Genomic DNA, 21,546 nt, shown 5'->3' on the forward strand with positions numbered 1-21,546 from the left:
TTCTTTAAAAAAAACTTTTTGCTTTTCTTTTGCTCTTTTTCTTTCCCAGTTTGTTCTCGCTGTTGTCCAAGAAGCACAACAAAGTCCTGGAGCAGGCCACACAATCCTTGAGAAGTTCCCTCTCTTCAGATGGTTCTCCACTTCCAGATTATGTGAGTATCGAGGCTTAACGTTTTAGGGAACGGGTCAAAATAGCAAAGCAGCCACCACTTCCCTAAGACTGCAGACGTCTTATCAAAGCGTTTGACAAAACCCGGCAACCACCAAACACCAAAATATAGGAAGTTCAGTTGATGACATCATGTCTGGTACTTACTAAGAAAATAAAAAATATACTTGCGAATGGCAAAATAAAAACCACAGCTATTCACAGGGATTTTACTCTAGTCTGACAGCTTGCAGTTTTGAGGCATTTACATTTGATTGCCAGAAGTGGGGGGGGGGGAGTGAGAGAGACTGCAGGCAAAGGATGATGGGAGTAGGACATGAAGGGAATTAAATACTCTGGCCAAGATCCAAAGAGCCACAGCGCTAATTTCTGCATGCCCTCGGCTGCTTCAGGCCTGTATCTCTCAAACAATAGCCCCCCTCAGATTTTCAAAGCCATTTTCTATCTTGTATTTTGCAATTATTTATATACTGCTTTACAGCTTTAAAAGTTTTCAAGGCAGTTGCCAGGTCCCTCTTCCCCACCGGCGGGAGGTTTTTGGGGTGGAGCCTGAGGAGGGCAGGGTTTGAAGAGGGGAGGGACTTCAATGCCATAGCCAAAGCAGCCATTTTCTCCAGGTGAACTGATCTCTATCGGTTGGAGATCAGTTGTAATAGCAGGAGATCTCCAGCTACTACCTGGAGGTTGGCAACCCTATAAGATATTCTCATTTTTTTTAATTAAAGGAAATCAAAATCCGAATTTAGCATAATCCAGCATTTTCAAATAAAAAGTGGCATAGATCCCAAAGAAAAGTCACTCCATGTCAAGCGGACACAAAATCTAAAATAATTTATATTTATATTATAACAAGTAGCTGGATAAAAATAAATTGATACTGACCCTGCTGAAAAGACCTTACAGATTCTCCATCGATGCTTGACTGAATTAGATCAATAAATTTAGCCGTTTCAGCTAAAGTCTAGACCGGAAACTCTGTCCTTAAAATACTCTAAATTTTATCCTTAAATGTATCTTCACCTGCCCCCCAAAAAGAAGCAAGCTAGGATATCTGCATTGTTAAAGTCACCACTGGAAAAGCCCTGCCACCAGTTGGTGCCAGTCTGGTCTCCCCCAGAGAAGTGGGGGGGGGCTGTGGCTCAGTGGTAGAGCATCTGCTTGGCATGCAGAAGGTCCCAGGTTCAATCCACGGCATCTCCAGTTAAAGGGACTAGGCAAGTAGGTGATGTGAAAGACCTCTGCCTGAGACCCTGGAGAGCCGCTGCAGGTCTGAGCAGACAATGCTGACTTTGATGGACCAAGGGTGTGATTCAGTATAAGGCAGCTTCATATGTTCATATGTTCCCTGAGCAGCAACTCATTGGCGCAAGAGGGCTTTTATGGAAATAGATACTGACCCTGGTGGTCCCTTCCAACTCTGTGATTCTGTGATTCTAGTCCAAAACCATTTAGGCCTTAAAAAGTCAGAAACAGCACCTGTGTGACTTGGCCATTTAGTGTTTCAGAGGAAAAGTTGAAAAACCCCTCCAGGTCTACCCAGTCCTTTGGTCATGCCTAGAATTATTATTTGAATCCCAGCCTGTATTCCTGCCTTCTAGCCTGCGTCCATCCATATGTAACGTATGAAGTGCATTGAGGCCATCAGGAAAAAAATTCTAAGATAAAATTAATGAACATCAAGTAGTACAGTCAGTTCATCGAACAGTTTTGTTCTAGGTATTCATGTGTTCACGTGCTTTGCTTGTGTAAGCAAGTAAATATAATGGGCATACGCAGAATTGCATGCACACACCCTAGACATAAATATATGCCATTATAATTATTCAGACATCTTTCCTATACCCTGTGTGTTCTATAAAGAAATGAGTTTCATGAATTTATTCACAAATAACTCCCAGTCGTTTGGGGGATTTTTACCGGTTTTCTTTTTCTTGGGCATTTCCCCCCTAATTCCATAAACTCTGAGGATGAAAATAAGTCTGTATATTCACTGAGTTTTAGTAACCTGCCAAAGAACGAAGAACTTTGTAGTTATATCTCTGTTTGTGTGTGTGTACACACACACACACACACACACACACACATAGAGTGCTGAACTGGCTATGCAAACTTTCTCTGCTAAGAATAGCAGGGATCTATATTTTTTTAATATGATGCACCACTTGGCAATATTCTGGTAACAGACTTCATGGATGTATGAAGATAAGTTAGCCTAGAATGACTTTCTGGTGAACTCTCCAGTTTGCTGGAGAGGAGCTTCCCAGAATTCTGGTTTCGGGTCCTAGCGTGCTGTACAAAAACAGGACAGGGAACATAAGAAAGGCCATGCTGGATCAAGGTCCATCAAGTCCAGCAGTCTGTTCACACAGTGGCCAACCAGGTGCCTCTAGGAAGCCCCCAAACAAGAAGACTGCAGCGGCATTGTCCTGCCTGTGTTCCACAGCACCCAATATAATAGGCATGCTCCTCTGATCCTGGAGAGAATAGGTATGCATCATGACAAGTATTCACCGTGTAGCTCAGGGGTCCCCAACATGGTCACCATGGCGCCTGCTGACACCTTTTCTGGTGTTTGCCAACTATTTTAAGGAAGTGGGTGGGGCCAAGTAGGGCTTTTGCCCGGCAAAGCTTCTGATTGACTATTGGAGATTTGCTTGGCTAAGCGGATTTTCTTTAAATGTTGCTTTGGCAGCTGCCATCACCACAGCACAAGGATCGACACTGAAGTTAAGCTGTGGCTATCATATTGTGGCTGGCTCTCTCCTGCATCAGCCATTTTGTGGCAGCCATTTTGTTGCTGTGCCCACCATGCCGTGTTAGAATTCCAAATGTGCCCCCAGGCTCAAAAAGGTTGGGGACCCCTGATGTATTTTGTCTGCCTTTTTGACTAGTGGGTGTTGGCAACAGAGATTGCATTTGCTGCGGCTTGGAGATATCAGGCAGTGATACCTGGAAAAGCCTCTGGAAACCACCCGAATTGCTCAAGTATAAACTACTCATAAACTTTCCTGGTTGCCAGTTGCTGTGAAGTAGGACTCTTGAGAAGCAACATATAAATTCACTAAATAAATCAATAAATAGATGAACATTAGATATACTGTTCTCTGGATGTTCCCCAGGTAGGTCAGACAACTAGGCTTCTAATTTGCCCACTTATGGCAGGAGATCTCCAGGCAATTGCAGGGCTTGCCAGCTGATGCTCAGCTGATATTGTAAACTTACCATAGAGTTTCTGGTGATTGCTAGAGCTACCCATGTCACTTCCATATAGCTCTAGGAATGTAAGGAACTCTATGGTCACAACTTCCTGTAAGTAGAAGAGGCCTTATTTTCCTTTTTAATTTTTCTCCCCAAGATGATCCCCTGCCATTTGGCCCCAGCTTCTGCTGCAATTGACCAGAGGTCTCCTGCCATAAGCCCGCTAATGGGAACCCTGTCTGTACAGGGTTATCACTAATTTTATGTGTATGTTTTGTATACGTTTAAGAGTGCTGTTGAGTTTTTACAAAATAATGAGTAAAACATGCCATTTACTACAGTTGCAGCTGTTAGAAACCAGATGGACTCAAAGAAGATGGAATAAAAATATATTTTTAAAGGTGCTTGTGGAATTTGAGCTGTCAACATTCTATGTATGTGTTAAGCACCGTCAAGTTGCTTCCGACTCATGGCGACCCTATGAATTAATGACCTCCAGAATGTCCTATCATGTCCTTGTTCAGGTCTTGCAGACCGAGGCAGGTCTTGCAGACTGAGGGCCGTGGCTTCCTTTATTGAGTCAATCCATCTCTTGCTAGGTCTTCCTCTTTTCCTGCTACCCTCAACTTTTCCTAGCATGACTGTCTTTTCCAGTGACTCTTGTCTTCTCATGATGTGACCAAAGTGTGATAGCCTCAGTTTAGTCATTTGAGCTTCTAGGGTCAGTTCAGCCTTGATTTAATCTATAACCCACTGATTTGTTTTTTTGGCAGTCCACGGAATTCGTAACACTCTCCTCCAACACCACATTTCAAAGGAATCTACTTTCTTCCTATCAGCTTTCTTCATTGTCCAGTTTTCACACCCATACATAGTTATAGGGAATACGATCGCATGAATTAACTTGATATTCTACAAATGCTTATTTTTTATTCTCAACAAACCTCTCAGCTAGCCAGTGCTTTGCCACTTTCTAGTCCTCAAAGAGCTGAATCTTTTCCCCCAACCCTTCGCAGCCTCTTGAACCTCATTCAGCCAGCATAGCATAGTATTTAGAGTGCTGAACTAGGATAGGAGAGGCCTGGGTTTGAATCTCCACTCTGTCATGGAAGCACCCTGGGGGACCTTGGGCCAGTCACTGTGTCTTGACTGAACCCTCCCTCACAGGGTTGTGGTTTGGATAAAATGGAGGAAAGGAAAATGATGTAAGCAGCTTTGGGTTCCCACTGTAGAGGAAAGTAGAGTACAAACGAAGTAAAACAAGTAACATTTCCTTGCTAGTGTCCCACTGCTCATGCTTCACTCTTCTTTGATGAAATCCATGACAAGTATTTGGTAGGTCTGATAATGGATGAGTAGAAGAACAAAAGAATGGGAACAAAGCGGCAAGCTTCCAGCTTCAGGTGAGCATTTGCTTTCTGGGAGAAGAAACCAGTATGGCTAGTAGTCATGAAAATATGCTCATTACAATCCATATGAAATTCTCCCTATGTGTTAATAAAGGTAAAGGTCCCCTGTGCAAGCACCGGGTCATTCCTGACCCATGGGGTGACGTCACATCCCGACGTTTTCTAGGCAGACTTTGTTTGCAGGGTGGTTTGCCAGTGCCTTCCCCAGTCATCTTCCCTTTACCCCCAGCAAGCTGGGTACTCATTTCACCGACCTCGGAAGGATGGAAGGCTGAGTCAACCTTGAGCCGGCTACCTGAAACCAACTTCCGTTGGGATCGAACTCAGGTCGTGAGCAGAGCTTTTGACTGCAGTACTGCAGCTTAACACTCTGCGCCACGGGGCTCCTATGTGTTAATTTTGAATTTTTTTCGCAAAGCCAAATCCATTATATTCGGCTAATTAGGATTTTTTTTAAAAAAAATCTGGGTTTATTAAACCCTAACCCGAAAAATACTGGAAAAAAAGTGCACAGCCCTAGTCACCTGGAGTTTGGAGCCTGCAAGCAGCATGGATCTAAACACCCCAGCATTCAGATGCATGCTGCTTGCTGGGTTGCCAGCAAGCAGTTGGTTCTGAACACTCCAGCGGTGCAGAATTGAACCCTTCATATTTTTCGGGTCTCGGTTTAATAAACCCAAAAATTTTCAGATTTTTTTGAAAAGCCGAATCAATTATATTTGGCTTTTTGGTTTTTTCAAAAAAATGTGGGTTTATTAAACCCGAACCCGAAAAATTCCGGAAAATTGTACATAGCCCTAGTCATCAGTCGTATGAAGCCTGAACCCCAAAAGACTGGTTTTAGTATCAGTTGTTACATATGTCCCCCCCTCTGCTCAAAGTAAAACAGACATGTAAAGTCCATGAGCAAAGTTTAAGTGGTATCTTGTAAAGTCTAGTTATAACAGGCTTGTGGCCACACTTAATTTCCATCCTGCCAGAGAAGTGACATTTCTTTTACCTGCTATGCGCCTCTGATTGGCAGGGTCAGAATACTTGATGTCATTCCGTGACCACCCCTTGTGCTAATAAAATCAAAGAACCTTTCTTCTGAAGTTGCTGGGTGAGATGCTTCCTTTCATTCCTTTTCTTCTTTCTTCTTTCTTTTTTCCTTCTTTCTTTCTCTCTCAGCTAATTCTCCATAAAGGAGTCAATGAAGTCCCTTATTGAGATTCATCTTATATTTGTCTGTGGTAAATAGAAAGCAGCTGCCAGTTTAAGCATCTGACTCTTGAAAACTTTAAGCCCCTCAAGCATCATCTGGAAATGATATAGCTTGTAAAACAAAGCTAAGAAGAAAAAGCAATGTTTGTTTTATGTGGGATGAATGACTTCAGTTGGGGTCCTTCTAATTTGGCCATTAGGAGGGTTATTAAAAAGCATTATTACAAAGGTGGTTTCGACAAAAAGATTGTTTTTGTTCTAGCTTGTTATTACATTTGATTATAGCCAAAGCAGTAAGTACTTTATAAATAGCCCTTCATTTCTGTCCTCCAGTAGAGAAGCAAAAGACTAGTAATCTTACTGTCTTTATGCACTGGTGGATGCTAAATTACTCCCTTATATTATTTTAGTTCCTTAAAGCAAATTGTGTTTTAGAAGTCATATTTAATTTCTTCTTACATGTTTTGGCATGGGCAGCGCACTGCTGAATGTTAGCTCAGAAACGTTAGCCATCTTTGAGCAAGCTAAAGATACTATAAAAGCAAAACTTTTTTTAAAAAATGAATTATCTTATGTATGGGTAGGTTGAGGGCCACATAACTTTATACCTGATTTGGGATTACTTGAGAGTGTGTCCTATTGAGCACAGTGTCACCAAGTGACTTCTGAGGCAAGGTGGGTCGGTGGACTGTAAAAACGTTCACTTTAGTTCAATTAAGCAGGTCAATATACATGGAGAGCCAGCATGGCGTAGTAGTTAAGAGCTGTGGTTTTGAGTGGTGGACTCTGATCTGGAGGACTGGGTTTGATTCCCCCACTCCTCCACATGAGCAGCGGACTCTAATCTGGTGAACTGGATTTGATTCCCCACTCCTACATATGAAGCCAGCTGGATGACCTTGAGCTAGTCACAGTTCTCTCAGCCCCAGCTACCTCACAGGGTGTCTGTTGTGGGGAGGGAAAAGGAAGGTGATTGTAAGCCACTTTGATTCTTCCTTAAGTGGTAGAGAAAGTTGACATATGAAAACCAACTCTTCTTCTTCTTCATGGTGTGTGGCTTTAGGGCTGCCAGCACAGGGCTGGAAAAGTTCTGGCGATGTGGAGCCTGGGGAGGTTGGAGTGTGGGGAGGAGAGGGCGTTCAGTGAAGATGTGATGTCATAGAGTCCACCCTCCGATGCTTCCATTCCCCCCCCCAGGGGAACTAATGTCCGTAGTAGTAGTAGTAGTAGTAGTAGTAGTAGTAGTGGGGGGGAGGGGGGAGGAGGAGGTGGCTTGCCAAGATATTCCTCCACATATCAACCCAGTCTTCCTTGGCAGTTTTCCATCCAAGTCCTGACTGTGGCCAATACTGCTTAGCTCCCAAGCCCTCGTGAGCTCGGGCCAAAATGGGCTAGTTAGGCTGCTAAGTCTGGAGATCCATTGTAATTGTAGGAGATTTCCAGGTCCCACCTGGAGGCTGGCACCCCTAGGTGGCATATGTTTAGCAAAGGAACATAAGGCAACTGCCACAACATAGCCCCCACCCATCTATAGTCGTTTATGCATGGGTGCTTTCACTCATGTTCACCTGCGGTCTGTCTCAGTTGTTCCTTGGAGTTATGTATGAGTTTTCCGTCCATTAGAGATGACCTCGCTGCCAGCACTCACAAATCCAAGACCTTCCCATTCCTCTGTTAACCCGATTCTTCCCTCTCCCCTGAGCTCAGCCTGGGTGAAATCCCCATGCATAATGCAAAGTGCGGGGCACGCAAGCTTGGTTTCGCTCACAGCCAGTTACACAGCAGCATATCCAGAGGCAGGGATTGAAATACTTCCTGCTTCCTGGAGCTCTTTCTGAGCAGAATGAAAAATTTTTAAACCGAGGCTTGGATTTCTCCCCCCACCCTTTCAGATTGCTCTTTTTTTGTTGTTGTTCTTAAAATGCTTTATGTGGCAATTGGGTTCAGGGGGGATTTTCTCTCACAGTAAGCACTGTAAGTAAGCCAATTACAAAGCAGCATTTCAAGGGGCGGGGACTTGATTTGAGCCTGGAGACTGCTGGTGCATAGATTCCCAACAGGAAAGTGTGGGTCCAGCAAGCAACGACCCTCAGGTAAAACTCCCAGTCATAAATGACCTATGTTGCCTTAAGTTCCATGATGGGAGACAAGCGCCAAACAAATGCCTATTTTATGATCTTTTGGAGCTGCCTAAATACTGTCAGCCACGATTGATAGTGGGTCTTGGAGGAACCAGGCCAAGACCTTTCCTGGTCATGAGTTCCTTTTATTGCATTTTGCAAGCATTGGAGCTTGAGCCTCATGTGATACAAAGCATGCCTTTTGCCACTGAGCTGTGCCTAAGCCCTTCATCATGTTCCAAGGAATTTCCAGAAGAAACATAGAATCATAGAGTTGATTCTAGGTCCAACCCCCTGCACACTGCAGGAAATTTACAACTACCTCCCCCCCCCACACCCCCAGTGACCCCTACTCCATGCCCAGAAGATGGCCAAGGTGCCCTCCCTCTCATGAACTGCCTAAGGTCATAGAATCAGCATTGCTGACACTTGGCCATCTAGCCTCTTCTTAAAAACCTCCTTGGAAGGAGAGCTCACCACCTCTCGAGGAAGCCTGTTCCACTGAGCAACCGCTCTAACTGTTAGAAAATTCTAAGAGATTGTTTCCCCTGCCCTATGTATCTTCACAACTCGCAAGTCCCTCTCCCCTTTATTCTTAGGCTTGCCAATCTCCAGCTACTAGCTGGAGATCTCCTGCTATTGCAACTGATCTCCAGCCAATAGAGATCAGTTCACCTGGAGAAAATGGCCGCTTTGGCAATTGAACTCTATGGCATTGAAGTCCCTTCCCTCCCCAAACCCCGCCCTCCTCAGGCTCTTAGGGTTGCCAACGTCCAGGTACTAGCTGAAGATCTGCTATTACAACTGATCTCCAGCCAATAGAGATCAGTTCACCTGGAAAAAATGGCCGCTTTGGCCATTGGACTCTATGAAATTGCACTCCCTCCCCAAACCCCACCCTCCTCAGGCTCCACCCCAACCTCCCACCAGTGGTGAAGAGGGACCTGGCAACCCTATTTATTCTCCTTGCCAACATTCCAGTTTACGTAGAGACAAAGCATACCTTAACTCAGAACAAACTGCGCAGAATTGAGCCATGTGCACAGAATTGCGTAATGCGAAGGTATAGCTGATTGGGTTTCCCTAGAGGCACAGGATTTAGCTGCCTTTGGATAAACAATCAGTAATGATTGCAAAAGGTATCTCTGCATCTCCTTGCCCTTCGTGTCCAAGTGCTCGTTTGCGCATCGCTGGATTTCTGTTAATTGTGTGTGTTTCTGTGCAGGGGTTTGTTCTGCAATGGTATGCTTTCATTTGCGAAGAAAGCCTCGTGGGGCTTAGCTGGGGGTACACAGGAGGCTTCAAAGGGACACGGAGGAGTGCAGGGGCGGCAGGGAGTTTTCCAGCAGGCCTGGCGTCTTCTCAGATTTGAGCTGGGAAGCCAGGCAGAGACGAGGGAGCAGTGCTACGGGTAGGCCCAGGCGTCCTGGCATCCACGAGACAGATAAAGCACGCGAGCTCTCCGTCGCGCTGGCAGATTCTCGCCAAGGTGTCTGAGTCGGGTGTTCTGTGAAAAGCCCCACTTTCCTGTTCTCAGGATGTGTCTCAGCCGAGGCTGTCCATACGTGACTCGGGTGAGACAGTGGTTTTGGTGGAGTAGACAGTTGTTTGTTCACTAAAAATGAAACCGGGGGCGGGGGGGGGGACACAAACTCATCTTCTCACAGTCTGCACACTATTGAAATCAGTTTAGGAAGCCGCTCCGGGCTGAGGAGGGGTGGTTTGGGGTCAGTTTTTCCGGGCTGTCTTTGTCGGGTGTGGGGGAAGGCGGCGCGACTCGCAGCTTCCGAATATTTGTTGTGAAAGGTCTACCTGTTTAATTGGTTTGCTTTAATTAGTTAAGCACAGTGCTTGAGAAGCCTGGCTTCAAGTACAGCATTAATATTTATTTTGCATCTCTTCTCCCACTTCCACCCTCCCCAAAAAACTAGTGATAGAGGTCTATAAAATTATGCATGGTATGGGGAGAGTGGATAGGGAGAAGCTTTTCTCCCTCCCTCAAAATCTGCTGAAGCTGGACGGTGAGAGATTCAAAAGAGATAAAAGGAAGTATTTCTTCACACAACACATAGTTAAATGATGGAACTCCCTGCCCCAGGATGTGGTGATGGCTGTCAACTTGGAAGGCTTTAAGAGGGGAGTGGACATGTTCATGGAGGAGAGGGGTATTCATGGCTACTAGTCAAAATGGATACTAGTTATGATGCATACCTATTCTCTCCAGGATCAGAGGTGCATGCCTATTATATTAGGTGCTGAGGAACACAGGCAGGATGGTGCTGCTGCAGTCGTCTTGTTTGTGGGCTTCCTAGAGGCACCTGGTTGGCCACTGTGTGAACAGACTGCTGGACTTGATGGGCCTTGGTCTGATCCAGCAGGGCCGTTCTTATGTTCTTATGAGTGAGGAAACCAACCCGGTTCGCCAGATTAGAGTCTGCTGCTCTTAACCACCATACCACCCTGGACTTTTCCCTCCCTCTCCCTTAATACCAGAACTTGCGGGCACCCAATGAAGTTGTTGAGAAATAGATTCTGGACAGACAAAAGGAAATACTTCTTAACCCAATAAGTAATTAAAGTGTGGAATTCTGTGGATATAAAGAATGCCACAACCATAGATGGCTGTAGAAGGGGCTTAGAGAGCTTCATGAGAAGAGATCCATTAGTGGCTACTAACCATGGTGACTAAAGGGAACCTCCATAGTCAGAGGCAGATGTCTCTGAATAGCTGTGCTGGGAGGTAGCATCAGGGGAGGTCTTGGCCTCCATATCCTGTTTGTTTGGCCCTTCAAGACAACTGGTTGGCCAGTGTGTGAAAAAGGATGCTGGGCCAGATGGACCACTGGTGTGATCCGGCAGGGCTCTTCTTATGTTTTTATGAAGACCTCGGCCTCTATGTCCTATTGTTGGACCACTGTGTGGTACAGGATGCTGGACCAGATGGACCACTGGTCTGATCCAGCAAGCTGTGTTCAGGTATGTGTGATTTGAACCTGAAAATAGAGAAAGGTATTCTTAGCATGGTTGTCAGCTTCCATTGTTTGTTTAAATGTTTTAAAATGTTTATATCCTGCCTTTCCCTTGATTGAGAGGACTCGAAGCGGATGATTCTGGTCTATAAGACTTTAAGGCAGTTCTCTCACTGAAATACATGTGGCAACTTCCTTGCCCATCTGTGCAAGAATCGGAGTGTTTCAGCCGCAGAACAGTGCTTTGATCTTAATTCTCCAACCCAAATTATAAAACGAATATCCAGTTCTCCTACATACAACACAGCAAACATAGGTACACTTGTTTTATTCTCCAGCTGCCAGCTAAGGAATTCAGTCTTTCAGTAAATTACAAATGAAAACCAGAGGTGACTTCCATGATGTCTGGTAGCAATTTTTTGAGATCTTTACACAGTTCTCTGCTACCCAGGAAATACGTTTTGACACTCAGTTTTCATCAGTTTTTAAAGGCAGAGTAGTCTACTACCTACCTAGACCCTGGAGAGCCAGCGTGGTGTAGTGGTTAAGAGCGGTGGACTCTAATCTGGAAAATCGGGTTTGATCCCCCACTCCTCCACATGAGCAGCAGACTCTAATCTGGAAAACTGGGTTTGTTTCCCTACTCCTCCCCATGAAGCCGGCTGAGTGACTTTGGGCCCGTCACAGTTCTCTCCGAACTCTCTCAGCTCCACCTACCGCACAAGGTGTCTGTTGTATGGAAGGTGAGACTCCTTTGAGTCTCCTTAAAGATAGAAGAAGAGTTAGTTTTTATATGCTGACTTTCTCTACCATTTAAGGGAGACTCAAACCGGCTTACAATCACCATCCCTCCCCCTCCCCACAGCAGACACCCTGTGAAGTAGGTGGGGCTGAGAGAATGTGACTAGCCCAAGGTCACCCAGCTGGCTTCATGTGGAGGAGCGGGGAAACCAACCCAGTTCTCTAGATTAGCCTCCGCCGCTCATGTGGAGGAGTGGGGAATCAAACCCGGTTCTCCAGATCAGAGTCCACCGCTCCAAACCACCATTCTTAACCACTACTCTATGCGGGGTATAAAAACCAACTCTTCTTCTTCGTCTTCTAGAGGGACAGGTGAGTATAGAAGTTGTGCAACCCTGAAAGAAGAGGGAAGATGTAAGATGGAAAGAATTTAAGAGGTCCTTACATCAAGGGAAACAAAAATCCTTCTAAGCCCTAGGGACTGCTTCTGGTCTTTCCCCATTCGACAGGTCTCTCCCTTTTCTTCTTTCTCACCGTCCAGCAGTTTTGCCAAGTTGGGGGAGAGAAGGCCCTCTTCACGGTCACTAAGCAAGTGCTGTACAATCCATCCATGACCATCTCGTGTGGATGATGATCCTTTTTTCTGTGTGCTGGAAGTCACTCGCTGTTCTGTCGCAGCTTATAGTTCCTACTAGCCTACTTCAGGGCAGTTTTAACATAGCATAGATAGGACCTCTGTTACATGCAGTCACAGTATAAACAACCGAAGCATACACCCGTGTGTGACATAGGGACATCACTTCCGTGTTATGATTTTGCTGGGGGCTTGGATGAGGTGCGTTTGTGTTTTGCTAAGCAATGACTACACCAGTCATTAGCTGCCAGCTCTTTGCATCTATTCCCCCCTTCCTGTGTGTGTATTTGTGCGTGTGTGGTGAGGGGGAATACCATAAGCTCAGTCGCTCTTGCCAACACACTGTCAGACTGGGGAAAGTAAAAGAAGTGTCCGTTTCCAGTTCCCACACTGTTCTTTCAGCTTGTGTAGCAACTCATGTTACATTGCCCTGGGAAGAAGGGGGGAAAAACTTAATTGGATTTTCCTGAAATACAAGGGCCTTTTTTTTTGCAACATATGCATCTACTCTCTTTCTCTCGACTCTTTTCTTATTGTAGTCTGCCAATTAAGTCTCCTCAGAAATCTTAGCCTTGAGTTGTTGCTTTTAACTTCGGGGGAGAACCATCACGCCAGACTGTCAGGATTTCTGTCGAGGGCAATTAAGTGGCTCCAACGTGTTCCACGCAGAAGGTGGTGAGGTGGTTTTTGCTCTCTCCCTTCCCTACGCCTAGGGGTGCCAGGTCCCTCTTCGCCACTGGCAGGAAGTTTGTGGGGCGGAGCCTGAGGAGGGCGGGGTTTGGGAAGGGGCTTCAATGCCATAGAGTCCAATTGCCAAAGCAGCCATTTTCTCCAGGTGAACTGAGCTCTATGCCACCTCCCCCATTTCTGACACTTCTGAAAGCCTATTTGTGAAAGGAGAGCTAGGCTCCCACCTGCCATTTTCAGATGCATTCTTCTGCTTCCCCCCCTTTCATTCGTTTTTGCTTTTCATCCAGTTTTATACCTCACCGAGTGGCCGTCGGCAGCACTGGCAGACTTTGATCTTTTATGCCTGGGAGTTTTACCTGAGGGTCATTACTGGCCAGACCCACACTTTCCTGATAGGAATCTCTGCACCAGCAGTCTCCAAGCTCAAATCAAGTCCCCACCCCTTGAAATGCTGCTTTGTAACTGGCTTACTTGTAGAGCTTATTGTGAGAGAAAATCCCCCCCAAACCCAATTGCCACATAAAAAGCATTTTGAGAACAACAACAACAAAAATGAGCAATCTGAAAGGAGGGGGAGGGGAGAAATCCAAGCCTTGGTTGTAAAAAGCTTTTCTTCTGCTCAGAAAGAGCTCTGAGGAAGCAGGAACCATTTGAATCCCTGCCTCTGGACATGCTGCTTTGAAATTGGCAGTGAATGAAACCAAGCTTGCGTGTCCCACACTTTGCCTTATGCAAGGGGATTTCACCCTGGCTTTGCTCAGGGAAGATGGAAGAGTTGGGTTAACAGAGGAATTAGAAGACCCGGACATTGCAAGGGCTGGGCACAAGGTCATCTCTAATGGGTGGAAAACTCATGCATAACTCCAAGGAACAACCGATTCAAACTGGGGGCGAACGTGAGTGAAAGTACCCATGCATAAACATCCTTAGAGAGTCTTCAAACCTTGATCCTCCTGCTCTCACACTTTTCAGTCACCAACTTCTTCGTTCTTGCAAAGTTTTTCTGGGCTTGTACGTCTCTGCCTACCCCCACCTCTCTTGGTGCCACTACCCCGCTGGCTCACATATCACAGCGGGTCTTGTGTTACCCTTGCAAAGAATTCAGTTGTCCAGCCTTGTGCTTGAAGCGTCCTCTGGGGCATCAGAGGGCCAGCTTGTACGTCGAAGGTGCCATAAGCACCCCTCAACTGATCTGGAAGCAGCAGGAGAGGTTGTAGCTGCCAGCCTTCAGGTAGAACCTGGAGATCTCCTGGAATTGCAGCTGATCTCCACGCTGCAGAGATCAGTTCCGCTGGAGAAAATGGCAGCATTGGAGGGTGGACTATACGGCATTATGCCTAGAGTTGCAAGCCCCCCCCCCGGCAAACGATGGGCGGCACGGGGGCTTACTGGGTGGTGGCAGCCTTGCCAGCAGTGCACTGATGTCACTTCCTGTGAAATGGCATCAGCGTGTCACCACCGAGGGCCCCCATCACGAGAAGCTTTGTGCACTGAAAATTATTTACACTGTGCATCAAATCCACCCCAGTCCCCAACGATTGCTAAACTACCCTTTAAATTTTTGGATTGGGTTTAGATTAAAAATGAAACAGATTCTCTCGCAGGCGCTGGACATTTTTCTGTTCTCTCACGACTGCACGGATTCTTACAACTTCATTCTCTGAGCAGTTGGAATTTCTGTGAACATTCTGTGCTGTGAGCTAGCTTTAGCCAATCAGTTTCAGAGGCGTCGCCACCTATGAATCAGAAAGGTGCCCGGTTTGAATCTCACCTGTCAACTCACTACTTTGTTTAGGCAATTTCTTAATCTGAGCTCACCAACTGCAATTTATGGAGATAATAATAATAATAACCTACCTTACAGGGCTGTTGGAAGGATGACAGCCAAACAATGGCCATTTATGCTTGGTAATTAGTAGCTCGTTCCAGGCTGAATTGCCCCGCATATTTTTTTGAGTTTTTCATGGTGAACCGTCGTTCAGGAAGTGACTGCGAAGCCAGTGCATTACTTAAGAGCCCCTTTAACGCGACCTCTTGCTCCGCTGCGAAGAATCCCATCAAGCAAGCATGCAAAACGACGGCCGCGCTTTAGCTATGCAAACTGTGGTTGGCTAATGGAAGGAACAAAGGAGCAGGCGAGTGGGGGTGGTGGAATTTCTCCTTTTGCGTCGGGACCGTGAATAGTCATTTTAAAGGTTGCATTTAAAAAAAGAGCTTTGAGCAAGCTTCAAAATTGACCATGCATAAATGGCCAATGTCTGTGAACTGCTTTGAACACCTAAAAATGCTGAGTGCATTACAAAATATTAATATTATTGCAAGCACAGTACAATTTTCCTGTTCATAGTCGGGGGGGAAAGGTTTTGTGGCCCCAGCACACAGAACTGCATCAGCACAGATATCAAAATTCCTTTTCCACAGTGGCAAATATGGCTATAAAGGAAATGACATTTGAGAACTGTTCTTATATCCTTCCGTTAGGGAAACTGTTGGTGGAAAAATACCCTCTCTTTTTTTCTGCATCCCTTGCGGTTTGGCCAGCGTTTGCTTCCACTCTATGAGACAGGAAGGCGAACAGCATCATCTTTTGTGTTTATCAGACTCGGCGACGAACTTTTATCCTATGTCCAAGGGAATAAACTTTAAAAATAAGCAGGAATGTCACAAGCAACGGCACTTAATCTAAACTGATTGTTGTGAGTTGCTGCTATGCCGCAACAGCTCTCCCGTGACTTTTCCTTCCTGTTTGTGCCTCTGCCCAAGTCTACTGAGAGGAGCTGGAGGGGAAGGCGCTTAATTTGGAGGAGAAGAGCTTTTGATATTTATGTATTTGATATGTTAAGATGTCAGAAATAGTGATGAAGGTGAGGCAGTGCTGAAGACAAGAGCTGACATGCTGAACCGTTCATGTATCATCTGTAAGCACGTCTGAGTTTAAAGCCACATTACCCGTTTTGCTTCTTCTGAGTTTTCATCTCTGTTTCAAATATGTTTTTTCCAGCGTTTGAACACATTGATTTGAGTAGTGTCAGAGGGTTGCCATGCAGTAGAACAGCTAGATTTGAGTCCAGTAGCACCTTAGAGCAAGTCTGTTAATGATAGGACATTTTGGAGGTCATTAATTCATAGGGTCACCATAAGTCGAAGCACTGAACACACACAGATCCTTGTGTGTGTGTGTGTGTTAGGCGCCATCAAGTCGCTTCCGACTCATGGCGACCCTATGAATCAGTGTCCTCCAAAACGTCCTATCCTTAACAGCCTTGCTCAGATCTTGCAAATTGAGGCCCGTGGCTTCCTTTATTGAGTCAATCCATCTCTTGTTGGGTCTTCCTCTTTTCCTGCTGCCTTCAACTTTTTCTAGCATGATTGTCTTTTTCAGTGACTCTTGTCTTCTCATAATATGTCCGAAGTATGACAGCCTCAGTTTAGTCATTTTAGCTTCTAGGATCAGTTCAGGCTTGATTTGATCTATAACCCACTGATTTGTTTTTTTGGCAGTCCACGGTTTCCATAACACTCTCCTCCAACACCACATTTCAAATTAATCTACTTTCTTCCTCTCAGCTTTCTTCATTGTCCAGCTTTCACACCCATACATAGTAATAGGGAATACGATGGCATGAATTTATTCAGCGCCTTAGAGACCAATGATTTTCAAGGTGTAAGGTTTCAAGCCGGCGTGGTGTGGTGGTTAAGATGTAGGACTAGGATCTGGGAAAGCCAGGTTGAAATCCTACTCTGCCATGGAAACGTCCTGGGTGACCTTGGGCCAGTCACACACTCTCAGCCTCAGCCCTGGCAAGTATCTGGATGAGAGACCTCTAAGGCATACCAGGAGCATGACGCAGAGGCAGGCAACAGCAAATCACCTCTGAACATCTCTTGCCTAGAAAACCCTACGGGATCTCCATACGTCAGCTGTGATTTGACAGCAAAAACACACACACGCACAAGGTTTTGAGAGTCAAAGCTCCCTTTGTCAGATACAGCCAGGGAGCTTTGACTCTTGAAAGCTCATACCCTGAAAATCTTGTTGGTGTTACTGAACTCAGATCTAGCTGATTTGAATACGTGTCCCTGGTCTCACATTTTTTCAGCTGCAGGCTGAGAAAAGTTTGCATTAAAGAAATGCATTCCTGCTGTTGTGTTCTTGGTGCCCTAGACTGCAGTCCTTATCGGACTAGAATTCTCTAGAATTCAAAAAGCAAAGTCAGCTTCATTTCAGGTTTTATTTACCCAGCCTCCTTGGATGAGTTGTATAATTCATTAGCAAAAGCCTTCAATGCCGGCTTTCACCAATGAATGCAGTGTTTGAAGCGTACAGGTGGCTTTTTAGTGCCAAAAAGGAAATGCAGAATTGAACGGTTCCTGCGCTTGCCGCCTATCGCGCACAGACTTAACTCTGAGTCGCAGTAAGAGATTTTAAAAGCTGTAGAGCTCTCTGTTGTAGATGGGTCCATAAACTATTTATTATTTCAGAACTATTGAACAATCATAATTTAGATCTGCACGGTTTTATCTAGTGTTCTCCCCTCCAAATATTGACTTGAGACTTTAAAGTGCAGGAGCATTCGGCATTGGGCACAGTAAGATAAGCGTTCAGATCCTTATTATTTCCACAGTTTCAGCTCAGCTAGGAGTAAAAAAGGTAAAGGTCCCCTGTGTAAGCACTGCGTCATTCCTGACCCATGGGGTGATGTAACATCCCAACATTTACTAGGCAGACTGTGTTTACAGGGTGGTTTGCCAGTGCCTTCCCCAGTCATCTACGCTTTACCCCCACCAAGCCGGGCACTCATTTTACTAACCTCGGAAGGATGGAAGAAGGCTGAGTCAACCTTGAGCCGGGTACCTGAAACCGACTTCCGTCGGGATCCAACTCAGGTCTTGAGCAGAGCTTGGACTACAGTACTGCAGCTTACCACTCTGTGCCACGGGGCTCCTAGGTGTACCTTATTTAAATGTGTTTTTGTGTGAGTGTATTTTTAGGCAGGTGGTTAATATTTTTTAGGACTCTTTATTATTTTCACTACCACATGATTGCCTTGCAAATTTACGCACGCCCAAATGTTTTCTCGTGAACTGGGGTGTCACATTTAAGTTCTTTGTAAAATCACGAAGAAGCGTATACTGAAGTGTTATACTGAAGTTCTCTCAGGGTTTGGGTTTTTTGGGGGGGGATGCCAGGTGAGACTGTAAATGATTAAACAGCACACTATTTATAAACAGTAGGTTGTTCCATTAAGCTCTCTGAATAAGATCAGGACTCATAACCCTTTCCTCAAGAAATACATGTGTACTCCCAGCCCGAATGAATCAGCTGACTACAGTCCAGTGAAGAGTTAACGGTCGGCATCCTGAAGCCCATTCATCTTTGTGGACGAATGAGCAAATTTACTCTGTGCTGGACTTCAGCCATGGAACTTGGCAAAAGTGAATTGCTGACTTTTCTAGCTTACAACCTTGTGTTGTGATTTTTTTCCCCAGAAGGTAAAACTGAGGATTTGTGTAAAGCTTCACCATTGTCCTTTTTGTTTCATTCATTCATAACATTACCTCCCTTCAGCCTGATTGACTGATGTATCGGAAGTAATGAATCGGTTTATGGAGTATTCATGGTTTCCTTTTTTTAGCAGAAAAGCTTTCCTATAAACTCTCTAGGCATGAGTCAGGGAAAAAGTACCGACTCTTAGTTTTATCCTTAATTACTTGGAATGTAAAGCTTGAATTAGAATGAATACTTAGACGTCTTTTCCTCCTGGACTTCTAAATACACCTCAGCCTTTTTAAGCTTTCTTTGCTCTGTTTTTGCTTTACCACTTTGTTGCCTGTGTGCAGTTGGCCCGAATTGCCAATGTAGACAAGTACCTGGAAAAAGTACTTATCGATTCATTCCATCAGGACCAGCAAATGTGCACCACCCACTCCTGCCCCACCTTTACTGCAAACGGGACTGGCATGCACTATCTTCTTCAAGAGGCTCTTCTTCCAGCGTGGTGTAGTGGTTAAGAGTGGTGGTTGGGAGCGGCGGACGCTAATCTGGTGAACTGGGTTGGTTTCCCCACTCCTACACATAAAGCCAGCTGGGTGACCTTGGGCTAGTCACAGTTCTATTAAGAGGTCTCTCAGCCCCACCTACCTCACAGGGTGTCTGTTGTGGGGAGGGGAAGGGAAGGTGATTGTAAGCTGGTTTGAGTCTTCCTTAAGTGGTAGAGAAAGTCGGCATATAAAAACCAATTCTTCTTTACCCAGCGATTCATATACGGCCTTTACAAAAAGCCAACCTTTTTATAGCTCAAATCCGAGTTTTCCAATGAAGAAGTAGACTAGAACTTCAGGTATTATCATGATTTCTTTTCTACAACACTGATCGCTCAAACTCTTTTGGGAGAGCGTATATGAATGGCCCCGGCTAGCCCAGTGTCATCTTCGCTCCTAAGCAAGGTCAGCCCTGGTTAGTGTTTGGATAAGAGACCACCAAGCAAGTCCTAGGCTGCTACGCAGGGGAAGACAATGGGAAACCACCTCTGTTCATCTCTTGCCTTGGAAACCTTTGGGGGTCGCCATAAGTCGGCTACCACTTGACTTTCCACCGCCACTATATACTTAGAGTGGAGCAATATTTAGTTATTCCTCTGTTAGCCGCAGTTGCACTGGCAGCTTAAAGGTCTGTAAATCTTTAGAGCCACCAAGAGACTCGAGGTGGCCACTGCCAAGCCTTAATGGGAGTCTGCAGATCTGCCGCGGCCACCAACATCCAGCTCTCCGATTCTCGTCTGGGCCATGCTCCACACCGGATCTTAGAAATAAAAACACGTTTATAAGCTGCAGCCTCAAATGTTCCATTTGCTTCCATCGGGTTGGTGTGGTGGGGTTCAGAGTGGGCATGGTCCGTCAGGAAACCTGCCGGCTGGGCGGAAGCCTGAGCATGAGGGTTGCCAAACTCCAGCTGGTAGCTGGAAATTTGGGATTACAACTGATCTCCAGGCGACAGAGATCAGTTCCCCTAGAGAAAATGGCTGCTTTGGAAGGTGGACTCTATGGCATTATGCCCCATTGAAGTCCCTCCCCAAACCCCACCCTCCTCAAGCTCCACCCCAAAAATCTCCAGGTATTTCCCAATGCGGTGCTGGCAACCCTATCCCGACCGCTTCCCAGCTTTGCAGCAACACCATCATAGGGGCCCAGCCCAATGTTTGGCCTGTCCTGCCTCCTTGGCCTTCCTCCCTCGAGACACCTCACCCCAGTCAAACTTCAGCCCTAACTTCATGCCTTTCCCTCGCTCAGTGGCCTCATGGATCAGCCAGCTACACCCTGCCATCAGCATCCTGGGTCACACCCTGCCTGCTGGCTGGCCCTTGGTCTTATCTTCCATCCTTCCCCCCCACCCCCCATCACTAGGGTTGCCAGCTCCGGATTGGGAACTACCTGGAGGTTTTTGGGGCAGAGCCTGAGGAGGGCAGGGTTTGGAGAGGGGAGGGACTTCAATGCCATAGAGTCATAACAGTTGGAAGGGACCATCAGGGTCATCTAGTCCAACCCCCTGCACAATGCAGGAAATTCACAACTACCTCCCCCACACCCACCCAGCGACCCCTACTCCATGCCCAGAAGATGGCCAAGATGCCCTCCCTCTCATGAACTGCCTAAGTTCATAGAATCAGCATTGCTGACAGATGGCCATCTAACCTCTGCTTAAAAACTTCGAGGGAAGGAGCACTTACCACCTCCTGAGGAAGCCTGTTCCACTGAAGAACTGCTCTAACTGTTAAAAAAATGCTTCTTAATGTCTAGACGGAAACTCTTTTGATTTAATTTCAACCTGTTGGTTCTGGTCTGACCTTCTGGGGCAACAGAAAACAACTTGGCACCTCCTCTATATGACAACCCTTCAAGTACTTGAAGATGGTTATCATATCCCCTCTAAGTCTTCTCCTCTTCAGGCTAAACATACCCAGCTCCTTCAACCTTTCCTCATAGGACCTGGTCTCCAGTTGTGGTCATTTTCTCCAGCGGAACTGATCTCTGATCAGCTGTATTGTAGGAGATCTCCAGCCACTACCTGGAGGTTGGCAACCCTGCCCATCACCCAGCCTGACAGAAGATCCCAGGATCATCTCCAGTTAAAAAGGCTAAGCTCACGTGATGTGAAAGACCTCTGCCTGAGATCCCGGAGACCCACTGCCAGAGTAGGCAGTACTGACCTTAGCAGGCCAGCGGTCTGATGCAGTATAAAGCAGTTTCATGTGTGTTCATGTTCAGGTTGACGGCCTCCTGAGCTAAAGTTGGAGGTTAGAATATTCATCTGCCCCGTTTGCGTGGTTGCAAAGTTACAAGTGTGTGCTTGTGTGCGTTTTGTGGGAGGGCTCGCAAGTGTGACAGGAGTCTAAACTATGTGACACAAAAATAC

At 45.9% G+C, this 21,546-nt stretch overlaps 1 protein-coding gene across 2 annotated transcripts in view; it reads left to right on the forward strand.

Annotated features, from left to right (window-relative positions):
* DYM (dymeclin) overlaps nt 1-21,546 on the forward strand; it is a 227,244-nt gene that overhangs the window by 150,574 nt on the left and 55,124 nt on the right. For both annotated transcript variants that reach the window (XM_056847950.1, XM_056847951.1), the window contains one exon: nt 50-152. In XM_056847950.1, the coding sequence (XP_056703928.1) occupies nt 50-152 (103 nt within the window). The remainder of the gene's footprint in view (nt 1-49; nt 153-21,546) is intronic.

The sequence above is a fragment of the Euleptes europaea genome, chromosome 4, assembly GCF_029931775.1.
Source record: "Euleptes europaea isolate rEulEur1 chromosome 4, rEulEur1.hap1, whole genome shotgun sequence".
NCBI lineage: Eukaryota > Metazoa > Chordata > Lepidosauria > Squamata > Sphaerodactylidae > Euleptes > Euleptes europaea.